The sequence below is a fragment of the Stegostoma tigrinum genome, chromosome 2, assembly GCF_030684315.1.
Source record: "Stegostoma tigrinum isolate sSteTig4 chromosome 2, sSteTig4.hap1, whole genome shotgun sequence".
Lineage (NCBI taxonomy): Eukaryota > Metazoa > Chordata > Chondrichthyes > Orectolobiformes > Stegostomatidae > Stegostoma > Stegostoma tigrinum.
The window spans coordinates 106585550-106602414 of record NC_081355.1 but is presented as its reverse complement, the minus strand read 5'-3'; the positions used below and the strand labels follow the sequence as shown (position 1 = coordinate 106602414).

Below are 16865 nucleotides of genomic sequence, written 5' to 3'. Positions count from 1 at the left end.
GACAGTGATGGAGCAGCAGTCAAGGAGAACAACTTCACACACTGTTGGGGAAGGGAAGCTTCACTTCAGCTCCAACTTCCACCTTTGCCCCAAACCTCTCCGGCCCTCTCATTCCCAGCCTCTGTCTCTCCCTCAAGCCCAGCTCCCCCACCATCAGCAGCACATGTGTAGACAGGGGTTGGCAACTTCAGAGGCACTTCCTGAAGCCTGCATCATTGGGTGATCATGGGTTTATTCTGGTGTTATGGGTAACCACTCCAGTAATAGTAATTTAATTGAAACCAAACCAGAAGGCACTACACTCTGTTTTATTTCCTGGTACGATAAACAAAAATATAACCAAGTGTATAGAGATAGTAGGAACTGCAGATGCTGGAGAATCTGAGGTAACACGGTGTAGAGCTGGATGAACACAGCAGGCCAAGCAGCATCAGAGGAGCAGGAAGGCTGACGTTTCAGGCCTAGACCCTTCTTGTAGGCCCGAAACATCAGCCTTCCTGCTCCTCTGAAGCTGCTTGGCCTGCTGTGTTCTTCCATCTCTACACCTTGTTATCACTATAACCAAGTGTTTATGGAATTTATTAAGTATAAATAAAAAGGTTAAGAGTAGCACTTTCTGATCAGGGATGAATTAATGTGATGAACCTCCCATAAGGAAGACCCCACAAATGCACATCTACAATAATCACATGTCAAGTTTAAACTTCAAAGCCAGCTTTACTCCACTCACAGTGCTCCATGACTCCAACACTAGGAGGATCAGATCACCACATGTAAAGTCTGCACAGGGGCAAATCTAAGGATACCAGCTGGACTATCAAAGCCCTCCAGCAGCCTCAGCAATGTTGCTACAAAGGCTAAACAATTCCTCACCCCACTTCACTGATCAACTCATGTCGCAGGGCTCTACTGCCCTACAGAGAGTGCTCCTCGTGGCACACTGTATCACAGTGACCCCTCATCCCCTGTCAGAAGAGCCAGTACTGTCAGGAGTGCATGATGAGGGAGGGATTGTACAGTTTTGTGTTTAAATGGGGTGGGAGTGCAGGTGAACATGGTCTACATTTGGGGTTGGGATGTTATCATCATCATCAGGGGGTGAAAGGCTTTGGGGTTTTGCAGGTACAATGTAACATTTAAAGCAACATCTAAGCTAATGAACTGAAGACATGCATTAAGGGACATGTTTTCAGTTCGTGACAAGAAAAGATGGCATGGCCTCCAGACAGAATTCATCCCTTCATCAATGCTGGAGTCAGTATCAGAAGTGATAAGGGGACAGTTTACTATTTTTTATTTTCTAACCAACCTATTCAGAGTTACTATCACACATCTTTGCAGCAGGTGGGACTTGAACCCAGGTCTCTTAATCCAGGGGCAGGGACACCAGCACTGCACCACAAGACTCCCAGTAGGCAGCTTAAAAATTGCAGTCAGCATCAGATGCTGATTTGTGTTGATGCACTCTTATGGAGACAAAGAGTTCATACTTCAAATGTTTAACTCCAGCAACAGCAGAATAAAAATGTTACATGACGATGTACCTTTTCGCTTTCAAAAGAATTCTACACCTGTTAAATTTATTCCATTCTATTTGCCTTTTACTTCCTGTTTTTTTTTTAAAAATAATATCCTGATAAGCAATTTAATAATGTAATATTGGAAAACATGTAGTCATGTAGCAAATTAAACAACCAATTCCAAGCTGAATGGATAGAGTAACCAAGCTGAAGAGTTACCAACAGGAGTTTAATTTCCTTTTCTCCCACATAAACAGATGCAGCCAGTTATGAATGACAGTTGCTTTCTGAAGATGTCAGATCAATCATGTCATAATTTCACAAAATAAATCAGTATCAATACGTTGGTAGCATCCTAACGCATATTTATCAATTACTTCAACTGTCCTGATTTAATCACAGATGTTTGTACTTATACATAATTCATGATCCTGCATTGTTTTATATGTAACCTTGGTTCACAAGCACTTTATTTTATATCTTTTGTTGATTTAAACATTTTTTTCTCTGCACTAATTGTTCAAGCAGTTGCCATGCAACGTGCATATTTATAGCCTAAATAAGAATTCTAAATACAAATGTGAAGCATTTTAAGATAATACAAATCCAGGAATGAAAATGTCAGCCTGTTGTGTCATCCAAGGTCTGTTCCACAATCTAACCTGGGTATATTGTTCCAATGTCCTCTCTATTGCACTTTCTCGCCACTCTCCCTGAATCAGTGATCAACTTAATTTTGTTTCAAAATTTTGAAACAGTATTAGCTTACAACATATCTTCTAAACGTTATGCTCACATGCTCGAGTCACAATGTACTGATTTTTTTTCCCATATGAGTCCAATTATACTCGATATTCATTGCTCTGTGATGCTCTTGGCATATGAATCAAACTTCTCTATGGTGAACTCACCTACCCAATTCAAGCTGCATCTTGAATACATTCTTTGGATCAACTGCATTATATCACGACACTTGTTCCTAACTATTGGCCTAAGAACTCACTTGAAGGTTTGCAAACCAGTGCAAAATGTTTCCTATTGTAAGGCTAGAGATACATTAGTTGACTCACTGATTGTAACAGTTTAAAGGATGGCATTTAATGGCAAGCATTGCATAATTCATCATTATTTATGGGTTTAATAAATAATGTTGCATGTTCCATAATGGAAAGAAAATTGGAATTAATAAAATCAAGATCCAATTGTTCCACTGAGCCTGGTTCTCAAATGCCAGCAGCGCCACTTAACAGTCAGAATCTAGTTAAGGGTACAAAAGAGAAAGGAGCTGAGTCACATTCCAATGACTTGAGATGAAGTGAATCAATCGGGTGGAGGTTCATGTGCAGCATATATAGGCACAAAGAGCCTGTTTGTGTTGTTAAGTTCTGAGTAATTGTTACAGTTCTTGGTTGTTTAAATAAAGTCAGGGTTACTTTAGATACAACTTTATCACCCACCATTTCCAACATGCAAGCCAACTTTTAGCTTACTGCAATGTAATGGATTTGTAATCAATATACTGATATTATATAACATTTCTACATCTTCACAGCCTATCACCCATTATTTATCTCAAAAAAATGTCTCCCTAGCTTCAGCTAATGTTGGCTCCTTGCTGAGGTTCAATTCCAAATGCATTAGGCACATTATGAGACCTGCACATAAATGGCCATTATTCATAGCGTTTAACAATGACAGTAGGCAGATGCTTCTTTTGCAGAGGTTCACCATTAAGACTAATTCTTGCCTTCAGTAGACATCCACACTTGCAAGTTTCATCAAAAAGTGAACATTTAAACTTCCCAGATTCTTAAGTGGGTTGAGCAACTGGAAAAGCCGAAAATATGTACTGGAAAGCTGGTTTGAAAAAAAAATCAAATTTATTGATCCAAATGTGATCTTGTCTTTACTGTATGAATACAATTGTCAGTCACAGTTTTGTCCTTTCAAAAATAAGGAGATAGCTAACTGCTCTTAAGGACCAGAAAACAACAAAAGTGACAAGTCAATGTTACTGTGCTGCCAAAGATTTTCTTCCATCTGAATTTGTTAGTATTAATGAGGACAATTTAACATCTCTGAAATTGATAAGCAAGCAGCAAAAAATGACAAATTTGTCACTAGTGTTGTAACAAAAATTTCAGAAAGCCACATTTTACATAGTAAGAAATAGAGGTCCCTCTTGACGGTGCAATTGATATGAATAGTAAGTCTGGGGTCTGGGGATCATTCAATAAATATCTAAAACATTTCAGCAAATAGTGGTGAATTAAAGGGCACAGCAATAAATATCCCTTATGAATCCTGACCGAACTCTGTCCAGTAGTTAATATATTGGAATGAACTATTTATAACCTTTATTTTTACAAGCAAAAGAATGAAAATATGCAAGTGATGACATTTTAAGTAAGATCTAAATGAAAATTATACTGTCGACTATTACGGGATCAGCAGCAAAGGGACAGTAGTTGAAGCTGACTTCACTTTAAAGTACCTACTTACTTAACATGATACTCTGAAAGAGGACTGCATTGGAAAGACAGGAGTACATCATAATTTGGGCCCCTGCATTAAGCATAAAGAACACAACATGTAGTGCGGTGAACTGAAGTCACGCCTACAGAATATCATAAGCTTTTTTTAAAATATTCATTTAACAACATTCTCTGCAATTAAACAAATTGTTAAGATCATAAATGCAAAGAGTAGAAATTTGAACAAGAATTTTAAAAAGTCTAATGATTGAAAATTATTTTAAAATTCAACTTCAAAGATACGTTTTAGAAAATCACAGGATAAACAATATCAGTATCATGCTAAAAAATCATATCAAAATAATTTTAGAACCTCGAAACACTCGAGATATGTTTAAAAAATGTGAATAAATTGGAGGACTGGACAGCTATTTTGAAAGCCCAAGCCTTTCCAGTCATGGTACATCATTAAATATTTGTAAGTTTACAGAAAAGATTCTTCCACCTGGAAACACCATCTCTCGAACAGGGGAAAAAATTTATTATGAGAATGAAATTAGCTAAAATACACTGCCGAGCCATGTTAATCCTGTTAGTATTGACACTGTACAGCTAAGCATATATGCAGTGTCTTTAATGTAATCAAACATCCCACGGCAATGTACAGGGCCATTATAAAAGAAAATTAAGCATGAAGCCACATAAGGAGATGTCAGATCAGATGACCAAAAGCTCAACTCATTTTAAGGAGTGTATCTTTAAGGAGAAAAGTGAGATGGGAAGATGGAGAACAAACCCCGTAACTGTGGAGTGCTTCTGGCATAAAGCCGAGCCACACTACATCAAACTTGCTGCATTAATTGCTATTTGGGTCCTCATGAAAAGAATCATAAGATTTCCGTCCTATCACAACACACACCATTCTCAGAGCGACATGCTACTCAGTAGAGGTATGATCAGTATCATGTCCAGCCACATCATCTTCCAAAGCCCACTGCAGAACTGCTGCCATCTGGAGGCTTTGATGCTCAGCTGCAGAAGGAATGGGGGCAGACAGTAGAGAAAGGAAGGCGGGCACCATGCTTCTCTGCGAGGGACCTGGGGATCCTTGTGGATGGGGTGGGGTTAAACAGGAGTTCTCTTGCAACAGGACCAAAAGAACAGGCTATGACTCCAGGTCATGGGTCAGTACCGCCATTGGGTGAGGAGGGCTGAGCAGCACTGTAGGAAGTAGGTCGATGATTCTCTCTGCTCTGCCAGGTAATACCCTGTTCTCTGCTACTCTACACTTATGTGTGTCATTGCACACACCTCCCACCAAAGCTTATGCTCTGCCACACTCACTGCTGCATGCAACGTCTTCCCTCTCTCACGCTCACTCCTCTCCCCCATCTCCCATCTCCTGGCATCACTAACCCTGCATGCCTTTCTCACTGCCTCCTCAATCCTTCAGAACGTGTCAATGCTTTCCTCCACATGAACCAGCCCTGACAACCACGTCACCCACTTGCATCTTTAAATAGTTGAATCCTGTATTTCCAACAGACAAATTGGAACAGTTGTTAAGGTGGCTTATAGGATCCTTGGGTGTATAAAGAGAGGCAGAGAGTATAAAAGCAAGGAAACACTCAAAAGCAAGTAGGCACAGGCAATAAAGACTGGCTAGCCAGTGATGCTCATGTCCCACAAGGGAATAAATTTAGACTACACCTTTAGAAATCACTGGTCAGACAACATTCAAGAAGCTTGACACTATCCAGGACAAAGCTGCCCACTTGATTGGCCAGATCCACAAGCGTCCACTCCGTCCACTCCTGATGCTCAGTGGCTGCAGTGTGTGCTATCTACAAAATGCACTGCAGAAATTCATCAAAGATCTCTTGATAGCACCTTCAAAATTCACAACTACTTCACACCCAGAAAAGGTCCAGAGCAGCAGATCATATTTGAAAACACCGACATCTACAAACTCCACTTCCAAGCCACTCACCATCCTGACTTGGATTTCACTGTTTCTTCAATGTTGCTGGCTACAAACCAGGAATTTCCTCCTTAATGGCATAGTGAGTCTATCTGCAGCACAAGAACTGCAGCAGCTCACCACTGCTTTCTCAGGGGCAGCTAGAAATGGGCAAGAAATGTTAGCACAGCCAGCGACACCCACACGCTACGTATGACAATAAACAAAAAGGCAGCTGAGCATGATGTCCAAAGTGGTTCATGATTTTATTTGGATACATTTTTATAACTGCAAAAGTAATTTCTTTTTATGAGCCAGCAGAGTTAGACTATATTTTAGAATAGAATTGCTTACTTACCTTAATTACTCAATAATTATTCCCAGATGTATTTAAAAATGACTAATCCAGTACATTTTCATTGATACAACTGAAACTCGATATCACAAGAAACAGGCAATTTCAATGATAGTATCCAGTTCACCCCTGTGAACAACTTGGTTTTGATTGTCTGAAAATGATTTAAATAACTCGCAATTAAATAATTCACCTGAACACCAATTTCTAATTTAATTTTTACATAGTAGTCAGATGTTTATTTAAAGAAAAATTGCCCTCATGTATCTTCATGAATGGTCAGTCATCGGCTAAAAGGGCAAAAACTCATCATGCTGATGAATTCAAGCAATTTCACAGGCTGGGTTGGCTTATCATTCAAGATGTTTTTTCAAACAAGATTAAAAATGTCACTCAAAATCCACGATACAATGGATGAAAATTGCATTTGGAAATCATTAATCTATGTTTGGCCAATTTTGGGTGAAATATAATGGCCTCATGGAAACTGTGCTTTGCAGATGCTTTTGTTAAGGTTCTTTGCCCAAGGGTTTAGGAGATCAATACTTCAGCTACATGGCCAAAGATTCAAATATTAGCAACCAGCGTACATATGCTGAGCGAGCAATCAAACAAAAACAATGGGCACTTTTAAAATAAATTCAGCCTAGAAAATCTCTTGCATTGCAGTTTAGGAGATCTTGAGACAGAGAGTTTTAGCCACTGGAAAAACCAAAAGTGCAAGTCTTCTGGATTCAGTATGACTCATCTGTGGCCAGATGAATACTGATTAAAAAGATGTGGCAGCGAGTAGAAAAGGAAATGCAGCTAAGAAAGAAGATGATTTAGCATTTGCAGATCAGACATGGAGGGCTGGTCCAACATCGAGGGATTAATTGGTGGTCTGGACAGGAAGCATTCCTGCTTCACAACCATTGGTGGAGAGTTCTCACCTGTTCCACCAAGTCATTCCGAATGCCCTACCATGCCGCCAGTGTAAAATCTGACAGGGAATCAAAACCTGAGGCACAGAGCTTCACTGAAATCTTCACATTCAAAACCTGACTCTAAGGAGCATATTAGTCATCCAAGCCCCCTCTTCACTCCTACACTGACCGAGCTGCATCTGCAAAAACTGAAAATTGAAAACGAATTTCACTTTTGTTGTATTGTACCCAAATTGCTGCAACATCATCGCTGAATCTCTATAGTGTGGAAACAGGGCCATCAGCCCAACAAGTCCACACTGACCCTCCAAACAGCATCCCACCCAGAGCCATCCCCCTACCCCTTTCCCCTGTAACCCACCTAGTCTACGCACCCTTTAATACAATGGACAATTTAGCATGGCCAACCCACCTAGCCTGCACATCCTTGAACTGTAGGAGGAAACTGCAGCATCTGTTGGAAACCCACACAGGCGTGGGGAGAATGTGCAAACTCCACACAGACAGTCGCCCGAGGCGAGAATCAAATCCAGGTCCCTGGCGCGGTGGGGCAGCAATGCGAACCACTGAGCCACCGTACCACCCCACATCTTGGCCATGTATCATATTCACCCGAAAATTTAGACTGTGGATACACTAAAAGTATTACAAACATGAAGGCGCAAGATTATTGAACACCTGGCTAAGGACTTCAGTTTGGAAGAAATAGGAAGAACAGTAAGCCATTCAGCCCACTAAGCCTGCTGTGCTATTCTAAAAAGACTGCTGCTGATCTAATTATGTCCTAAATTTCAGTTTCATGCCTGGCCCAACAATCTTTGAAAGAAAACAATATATTATCCAGATGAGCTCAACTCCCTTTGTTATTGTTTTTGTATACAAGTACACTCTACACAATGCCAGTGCTATATTCCAGAGTTCCAAAAAAATGAATTTATTGTGTACATAGAGGTGATGACATATTACTGCCTGTTGGAAGAGTGTAGGTATGGTGCTCAAGAGATTCTGGTATGTGCTGTTGGTGCTGCCCAAATCAGCATGAACTCAGGAAATTACTCTCAATGAGCAGCTCTGCCTAGAAGCAGCTCATTGCATACACATAATAGAAATGCCTTTGTCAAAAAGATAATGGCTACAAATCTAAAAGAATATCAAATCACAGTCTACACTATGTATAGTACCTGAAAACACACATTGCAGAACAGTTAAAGACAATAAACTTAAATCATAACCATCGACTGAGAAAATTGCACTGTCAGTAATTTCTGACCCTGAGAAATTAATTGTTTCTTGCTTTCATTGTAGATAGTGTGAACATGATTTAGAAGTGTTACAGGTGAACAAACTACATTTCACACAAAACTGCAATCCAGTTGTGAGCCTGTTTTGAAAATGAAAACAGGATACGTTATGTTGTTAACTTGGCCAGGAATTGGGCCATACTGCAGAGGATACAAACACCAAATGAAAACAATGGATATTCTAAAGTTCACAGAGGTTACATTATAAACAACACTTTGCACTTTCACAAAGCTTTTCAAGCAATACAATGCCCTAAATCAAGTGAAAGCACTAAGTACATAAATATGTGAATTTATTTTCTTTATTTTTGCAGTTCAACAATAACCTACATTTTGTCTGTCTCCCGTCAAATGGGCAAATTCTACCATCTCGTTTCCAAATTGACTGAAGATTTGTACAAACTCCTGAAAGCTGCTGACTTTTTCTAAGTGCTCCAAAGTTGCAAGAACCTAAAAAAAACACAAAACAAACAAAATATATTTTATTGAACAAAGTCATTATAATATGCTCAATTAAATCAAACAACTGTAATATTACCAGTACAGCTCCAGTTAAGAACGTAAAATCTTAGTTTTAATCAACATCTGGTTCAAGCCCCAAGCATACCTCACAATTATGTTGACAACATTACTTTCTAGCTCAGCCCTGTCAGGGCTTTATTCCATTTGCAATTTCTCTGCATCCTTTGCATCTTCTAACAATGCTACCTTTCATAGCAGTGATTTAAATAGGTCTACCGCTTGTCTCAAGTGAGAACTCCCAACCAACTTAAGAACCGTGATCATTCTGTTTCTCAGTCCTTTCTCTCCCCTTCCGGATGAACATTAGGATTCCCTCTTTGACATCACCAACATCTGTAGGCAATCATTCTCCATTTGCAACATAAAATCACTGCCAAACACATTTACCCCACCCCTTCTCCCCTTTCATCATTCTAAAGTGATAGCTCCTTCCATGAAACTCTGGTCCACTGCTTGATCCAACCCATCAACCCCTCCACTTGCCACTGCAACTTTTATGCAAGCATATGAGGTGTAAAACTTACCCTTCAACTCCTCCCTGAAATAGAAATTTACTTGTACCCCTTTCAATCAAGTATACTGTAATCAATCCTGTAATGCAGTCTTCGCAATATAGGAAGACCAAACAGAGATCAGATGACTTCTTAGCCAAACGCTTCTGTTACATTCAAAAGTGCAACCCGAAATTTTCAGAAGCAGGAAAAAGAAATTGCTGTTAAAACTCAAGAGGTCTGAACTCTTCAGAACTGAATGAGGATCACAGGACCCAAAATATTAACTCTGCTTTCTCTCCGTGGATGTTGACTTCTTCTCGCAATTGCTGTTTTTGTTTCTGGTTTCCAGCATCTGGAGTTCTGTTTTTTCCCCAAATTTTCAGACACTTGTTATTTTAATTCTCTGCACTACACCCTTTTATCCTCTGACTCCTATGCTGTTCAATGAAATGTAACAAAAAGTCAGGAAGCAACACACTACATCTTTCAATGAAGCACTTTATAGGATTATGAACTCAACAATTTCAAATCAAAACCTGTGTCCTCACACCTTCTAGGCAGCACTAGTCATGATTTTGATCTCCCATTTTTTCGGGAATCAAGTTTATTCACTGGATGAGAGCAGCACTGTCTGGGTGAGTACTTAAAGTCCATCCTTAGTTGTCCTGGAAAAGATGGTGCTGAACTGTTTTCTTCAACTGCTGCAGTCTATTTGGTGTGGGTACACCCTCAATGTCATTAGGGAGGGAGTTTCAGGATTTTAACGCAGCAATATTGAAGGAATCTATTTCCAAGTGGTTGGGAGGGAGTTTGCATGTGGTGTTCCCATATATCTGCTGCCTGTGCCCATCCAAGTAGCAATGGTCCTGGGCTTGAAGATTCTGCCTAAGGAGCCTCAGTGAATTTCGGCAATGCATCTTGTAAATGATACACATTGCTACTACAGAACATCAGTGGTGGAAGGAATGAATATTTGTGGATATGGTGCCATACAGGCAGTAACTGGCGAGGTTTGATTTGTCTTGCTTTGTGTGCTCAGGACATACCTGAGCAATCTTCTACATTGTCAGGTAGATGCCACTGTTGCAGCTGTACTGGAACAGGTTGGCTATGGATGCAGCTCTGAAGCTCAACTCTACACCTCCACTACTCACTACTTTTATCCTTTGCCGCTTTCATTACTGTCTCTGCTCCCTTGATGATAATCTCTTTTGTTTCTTGATTGCTCCTGCTTTCATTTTCATGGACCTTTCTTATTCTTCTGTTGCCTCCTTCCATATTTCCCTATCACTTAATGTGCTTAAAAGTGGCTCTATCCCTCAATGAAGAGCCAATTAAAGAACAATTTGGTTACTCATTTTTAAAGTTCAAGTATTTCAAGTGAACAGCAAGCAATTATATTAATATGCTAAGGAATTGCTAAGTGACAAGTTAGAGGAACTGAATATAGATACAAAAACAGTCATTAATCCAAAGTTTCACAATTATGCTGTCAATTTTTAAAATGATGAATAATATTTCAGTCCCCAAGAACTGACAACCTGATGACTCGGCCAATTTACTTCAAACTTACAATGCGAACTGAAAAAACAGTGGATGCTGTAAATCGGGAACAAAAACAGAAATTGCTAAAAAAGCTCAGCAGGGTCTGGCAGCTTCTGTGAAGAAAAATCAGAGATAATGTTTTGGGTCCAGTGTTCTGAAGAATGGTCACCAGACCCAAAACATTAACTCGGATTTTTCTTCACAGATGCTGCCAGACCTGCTGAGCTTTTCCAGCAGCTTCTGGTTTTGATCAAACTTACAATGCTTCATTCGCACCCAGCTCTTACACACTTTTAGTCTAGGGACAAATTCACAAAAAGATTTTAATGTAATCATTATTCCATGGTGATTTTTGAACTACTAGTGAAAAGAATTGTTTTTTCATATTAACTATGACAGAAATGGAGAAAGACAAGGAGAGATATAGAAGGCTACACATCTCACAAACAAAATACATGTAAAACAATATGACGATTGATATAAAAGCAAAATAGTACAGACGATTGAAATCTGAAAGAAAATCAGAAAATCCAAACCGGTACTTTGATTTAATCATCCCATCTGACCATCAAAATATTATATTTGTTTTCTATTTAAGACAGATTTATGGACCAAAATTATACTTTCCTCCCACTACAGAATCATAGAACTGCATTTGGCACATTGTATCTGAACAAACATCCCCTACCTTCTCCTTGAAGCCCTGCACATTCTTCTTGTTCAGGTAACAATCTAATTTCCCCCTAAATGCTTTCTTTGAATCTGTCTCGATCACATGTTCAGGCACTGGACTCCAGGCTTTAACTACTCACTGCAATTCTGCTAATCTGCTTCTGTTACCAATTAAATGTGCTCTTATCTTTTCAATCTTTCCATTGATGGGAAGACAATTTTTCCCACATCTACTCTATCTAGACCGCTCATAAATACCTCTAACGAATCACATCTCAACCTTACAAACTGATGAATTGGTAGCAGTATACCATTCAGCTGCTCAAGCCTGCTCCACCATTCAGTAAGGTCATGGGTGATCTGTCTGTATTTCAAATTCACATGCCCATCCACTCCCAATAACTTTAATCTACCTACTTCCCCCTCAAAAATACCAAATAAACTTTCCTCCATCACCTTGTGAGGCAGAAAGTTCCACAGTCTCACAACCCACAGAGGCAACATTTCTCTTTATCTTTCTCCTAAGAGGGCAATCCATAATTTTTAGACAGTGTCCCCAATTTCTGCACTCAACCAAAAGAGAAAAAAAAATCCTATGTTCACCTCATTAAAATCATTCAGGATCTTATATTCATCAATCAAGTCAACCTTCATTTTTCTAAATTCCAGGTGAAACAAGTCCAGTCTGTTCAACTTTCCTTCATAACAACAAAAACATTCTCCAAACTGTATAAGCAACTAAAATTTCTCATCCCTGGAACCATTCTCACAAATATTTTCAACACTTTCTCTGATTCCTCAACATTTTTCCGAAATTATGCCAACCGGAACTGGGCATGATGCACCAGATTAAGGTGCAGCAGAGCTTTATACATTTAACCCAAACCTCTCTGAATCATAGAATCCCTGCAATGTGGAAACTCTGCTTCTGTACTTTCTGTTCCTATGAATGAAGCCTTGGATTCAGGTTTTATTAACCTGTTTTGTCATTTTCAACTATTTCAACACATAAACACTTTCTGGGGTCCCTTTTCTTCTGGACCCACTTCAGAATTGTAACCTTTGTTTTGACTCTCCACTTTTTTCCTAACTAAATAAATCAAAGCAAGGCCAAAAATAAAGTCAGAGGGCAAATGTCATATTTGCATTAAATTTCGCAGAGAACTATAATAAGCTATGCTTATTTCACTTACAATGCACTCCAAATTATGATTTGACACACATCTTTGAAGTGTTATTTTGTAAAACAGCATTTCTGTTACATATATTCAGAAGACTTATTGTACTTGAGATATAAGAAAATGCTAGCTTTTGTTATTATTGCATGCAAAACACATAAACCTGACAAACTGCTATATTAAATTGGCTTTCAAGTGTGCCATTGCAAACTAAATTAACATAATTATTTTCTGAGCATCTTTTAATATTTATTAGAGAGGTGCATTTGCACAATATTATTCCATAGATACAAAAATAACTAACTAGTAAGAAAGAAGTCATTGCAGCTTTCAGGACAAACATTTTGGATACGATACTGAGCTCTGAAAAAAGTTACAATTCGTTTTGAAAACATCCGCTCATAATTGTTAAAATTTTAACTGGCCATCATATGCCACCATTTTACTAAAAACCTGTACTTTCTGAATGCTGCAGTCTCTGATATCTAAGGTTTTGGAGTAGATTTGTAGTTCGGGTTGCGGGTGTTGAGGTTGTTGAGGTTGGTTGGCTCGTCAAGCTGGTTTCTTGTTTGGCAGCTGCACTGAAGGTGTTACCATGCATGGTAACGAAACGTCTGTGAAACAAGAAACCAGCTCGGTGAGCCAACCAACCTCAACGCCCTCAAGTCTCTGATATATTAGGAGAAAATTTAATCCATTGTCCTAAATCTTCTAACTTAAGAAAGGGAAGCAAAGAATTATCACAACTTTTATCAGACGCTTAAGTCAGTTTCTAAGTAGAGGTATATGATACAAATCGAGCCAAAATGGCCTGACTAAAAGGTGCCACGGAACTTTGTCCATATTGTAATGAGAAAAATCTAAGCCCCACTGACCCTTACACCTCCTCACCCATATATCTCCAATGCCTGGACCATATAAACTCAACCCCTCCATCAAGTCCCAAAGCCTCTCGTGCATCCATGTCAGTGTAAGCTCCAACAACCAACTTGGCCCTTCGTGTCCTCCATTCCAAGTTATGGTACTTCCATACCCATTCACCTATTTTACCCAATATACAGCAACCAATGGTGACAGTAGGATGTACAGAAAGTTATTAATTCATGACTTCCAAGTTTTTCATTTGAAAATCTCCTTTATTAAAAAAACAATCATCTGATCATTACCCTTTAATATATCAATGGCAAGAAATTGAAACTTTTATATTCTGACAGCCCACGCGTCCCTTAGAGTGTGAAACAACTAAACCCCAGGGAATACAATACTTGATTGACAGTTCTGGTTTTTGATCTTCCTTGTTCAATTGCACAATGAAAAGATGTGTAAGAGAAAGAATTTTCAAATGCTTACAGTTGATGTTATTGATACTTTAAAAGATCTGGATGATTGTGCAAAAGCAATGGCATAGTGGTATTATCGCTAGACGATTAATCCAGAACCTCAGTAATGTTCTGGGGACCTGGGTTTGAATCCTAGCACAGCAGATGGTGGAATTTGAATTCAATAAAGAAGAAGTCTGGAATTAAGAATCTACTGATCACCATGGAATTATTACTTCCTAGTGCCCTTCAGGGAAGGAAATCTTCCATCCTAACTTGGTCTGACCTACATGTGACTCCAGAACCACAGCAATGTGGATGACTGTCAACTGCCCATTGAAATGGCCTGGTAAGCCATTCAGTTGTACCAATCACTACAAAGTCTCAAACAAATGAAATCAGACGAATCACTTGACATCAACCTCGGCACCAGAAAAGACAATGGTGGAAACAGCCCTGTTGACCCTGCAAAGTCCTCCTCACCGAAGTCTGGGGGCTAGTGCCAAAATTGAGAGAGCTGTCTTATGGGTTATTCAAGCAACAGGCTGACATAATCATTCTCACAGAATCATACCTTACAGACAATGCCCCAGACACCACCATTACAATCCCCAGATATGTCCTGCCCCACCAGCAGTACAGACCCAGTAGAGGGGGCGGCACAGTGGTATACAGTCGGGTGGGAGTTCCTCTAGGAGTCCTCAACATTCACTTCTGACCCCTTGAAGTCACATGGCTTCAGGTTAAACATGGGCAAGGAAACCTCCTGATGATTATCACATACCGTCCTCCCTTAGGTGATGAATCAGTACTCCTCAATGCTGAACAATACGTGAAGAAGCACTGAGGATGGCAAAAGCACAATTGTACTCTTGGCGGGACATTTCAATGCCCACTACCTACAATGGATCAGCAGCGGTACTACTGATGGAGCTGGTCGGCTCCTAAAAGACATAGCTGCCAGACTGGGTCTGTGGCAGGTGGTGACAAAGCCAAGAGGGAACAATGCACTTGATCTCATCCTTACCAATCTGCAAGCTGCAGCAGCATCTGTGCATGACAGTATCGGTGAGAGTGATTATTGCACAGTCCATGTGGAGATGAAGTCCTGCCTTCACATTGAGAATAACTTCCGTCGTGTTGTGTTGAACTATCACAGTGCTAAATGGGAGAGACTTTGCACAGATCGAGCAACTCACAACTGGGCATCCATGAGGCACTGGGGGCCATCAGCAGCAGCAAAACTGCACTCCAACACAATCTGTAACCTCATAGCCCGGCATATCCCCCACTCAAGCATTACCATCAAGCCAGGGATCAATCCTGGTTCAATGGAGAGTGCAGGATGGCATGCCCGGGGCAGCACCAGGCATACTTGAAGATGAAGTATCAACTTGGTGACGCCATCACACAGGACTACTTGTATACCAAACAGCAAAAGTAACAAGTGATAGACACAGCTAAACGATCCCACAACCAACAGATCAGATCTAAGCTCTGCAGTCCTGCCACATCAAGGCATGAACGGTGGTGGACAATTAAAAAACTCACTGGAGGAGGAGACTCCACAAATATCCCCTTCCTCAATGATGGAAGAGCCCAGCACATCAGGGCAAAAGATAAGGCTGAAGCATTCGCAGCAATCTTCAGTCAGATGTGCCAAGTGGATATTCATCTCGGTCTCCTCCCCCAGCATCACAGATACCAGTCTTTAGCCAATTCAATTCACTCCACATGATATCAAGAAATGGTTGCAGACAATGGATACTGCAAAGGCTACTGGCCCTGACAACATTCTGGCAATAGTACTGAAGGCATGTGCTCCAGAACTTGCCACTTCACTAGCCAAGCTGTTCCAATGCAATTACAACACTGGTATCTATCCGACAATGTGGAAGATTGCCCAAATGTGTCACACAAAAAGCAGGACAAATCCAACCCAGCCAATTACCGCCCCATCAGTCTACTTTCAATCATCAGGAAAGAAATGGAAGGTGTCATCAACAGTGCTATCCAGCAGCACCTGCTCAGCAATAACCTGCTCAGTGACGCCCAGTTTGGGTTCCGCCAGGGCCATTCAGCTCCTGACCTCATTACAGCCTTGGTTCAAACATGGACAAAAGAGGTGAATTTGAGAGGTGAGGTGAGAGTGACAGCCCTTGATATCAAGGCTGCATTGACTGAGTGTGGCATCAAGGATGCCTGGCAAAACTGGCATCAAAGGGTATTAGGTGACAAACAGAGTCAGATACTGTAAAGACTTTTAAGCGACTCTTGGATAGGCACATTGAGGACAGTAAAGTGTAGGGTATGCAGGGTAGTTTGATCTTAGTAGGATAATTGGTCAGCACAACATTGTGGGCCAAAGGGCCTGTACTGTTCTATGTTCTATGTTTTGTTTTAAATTCTCTGGTGGTTGGAGTCATACCTGACACATAGGAAGATGGTCGTGGTTGTGGGAGGTCAATCATCTCAGCCCCAGGACATCTCTACAGGAGTTCCTCAGGGTAGTACACTCGGACCAACCATCTTCAGCTGCTTCATCAATGACCCTTCCTCCATCATTAGATCAGAAGTGTGATTGCACAATGTTCAGCAG

The 16865-nt window shown here is 40.3% G+C and overlaps 1 protein-coding gene across 5 annotated transcripts in view; it reads right to left on the bottom strand.

The window, feature by feature from the left end:
* ctnnal1 (catenin (cadherin-associated protein), alpha-like 1) overlaps positions 1 to 16865 on the bottom strand; it is a 311456-nt gene that overhangs the window by 78453 nt on the left and 216138 nt on the right. For all 5 annotated transcript variants that reach the window (XM_059638327.1, XM_048554131.2, XM_059638321.1 and 2 more), the window contains one exon: positions 8867 to 8986. In XM_059638327.1, coding sequence (XP_059494310.1) covers positions 8867 to 8986 — 120 coding nt within the window. The remainder of the gene's footprint in view (positions 1 to 8866; positions 8987 to 16865) is intronic.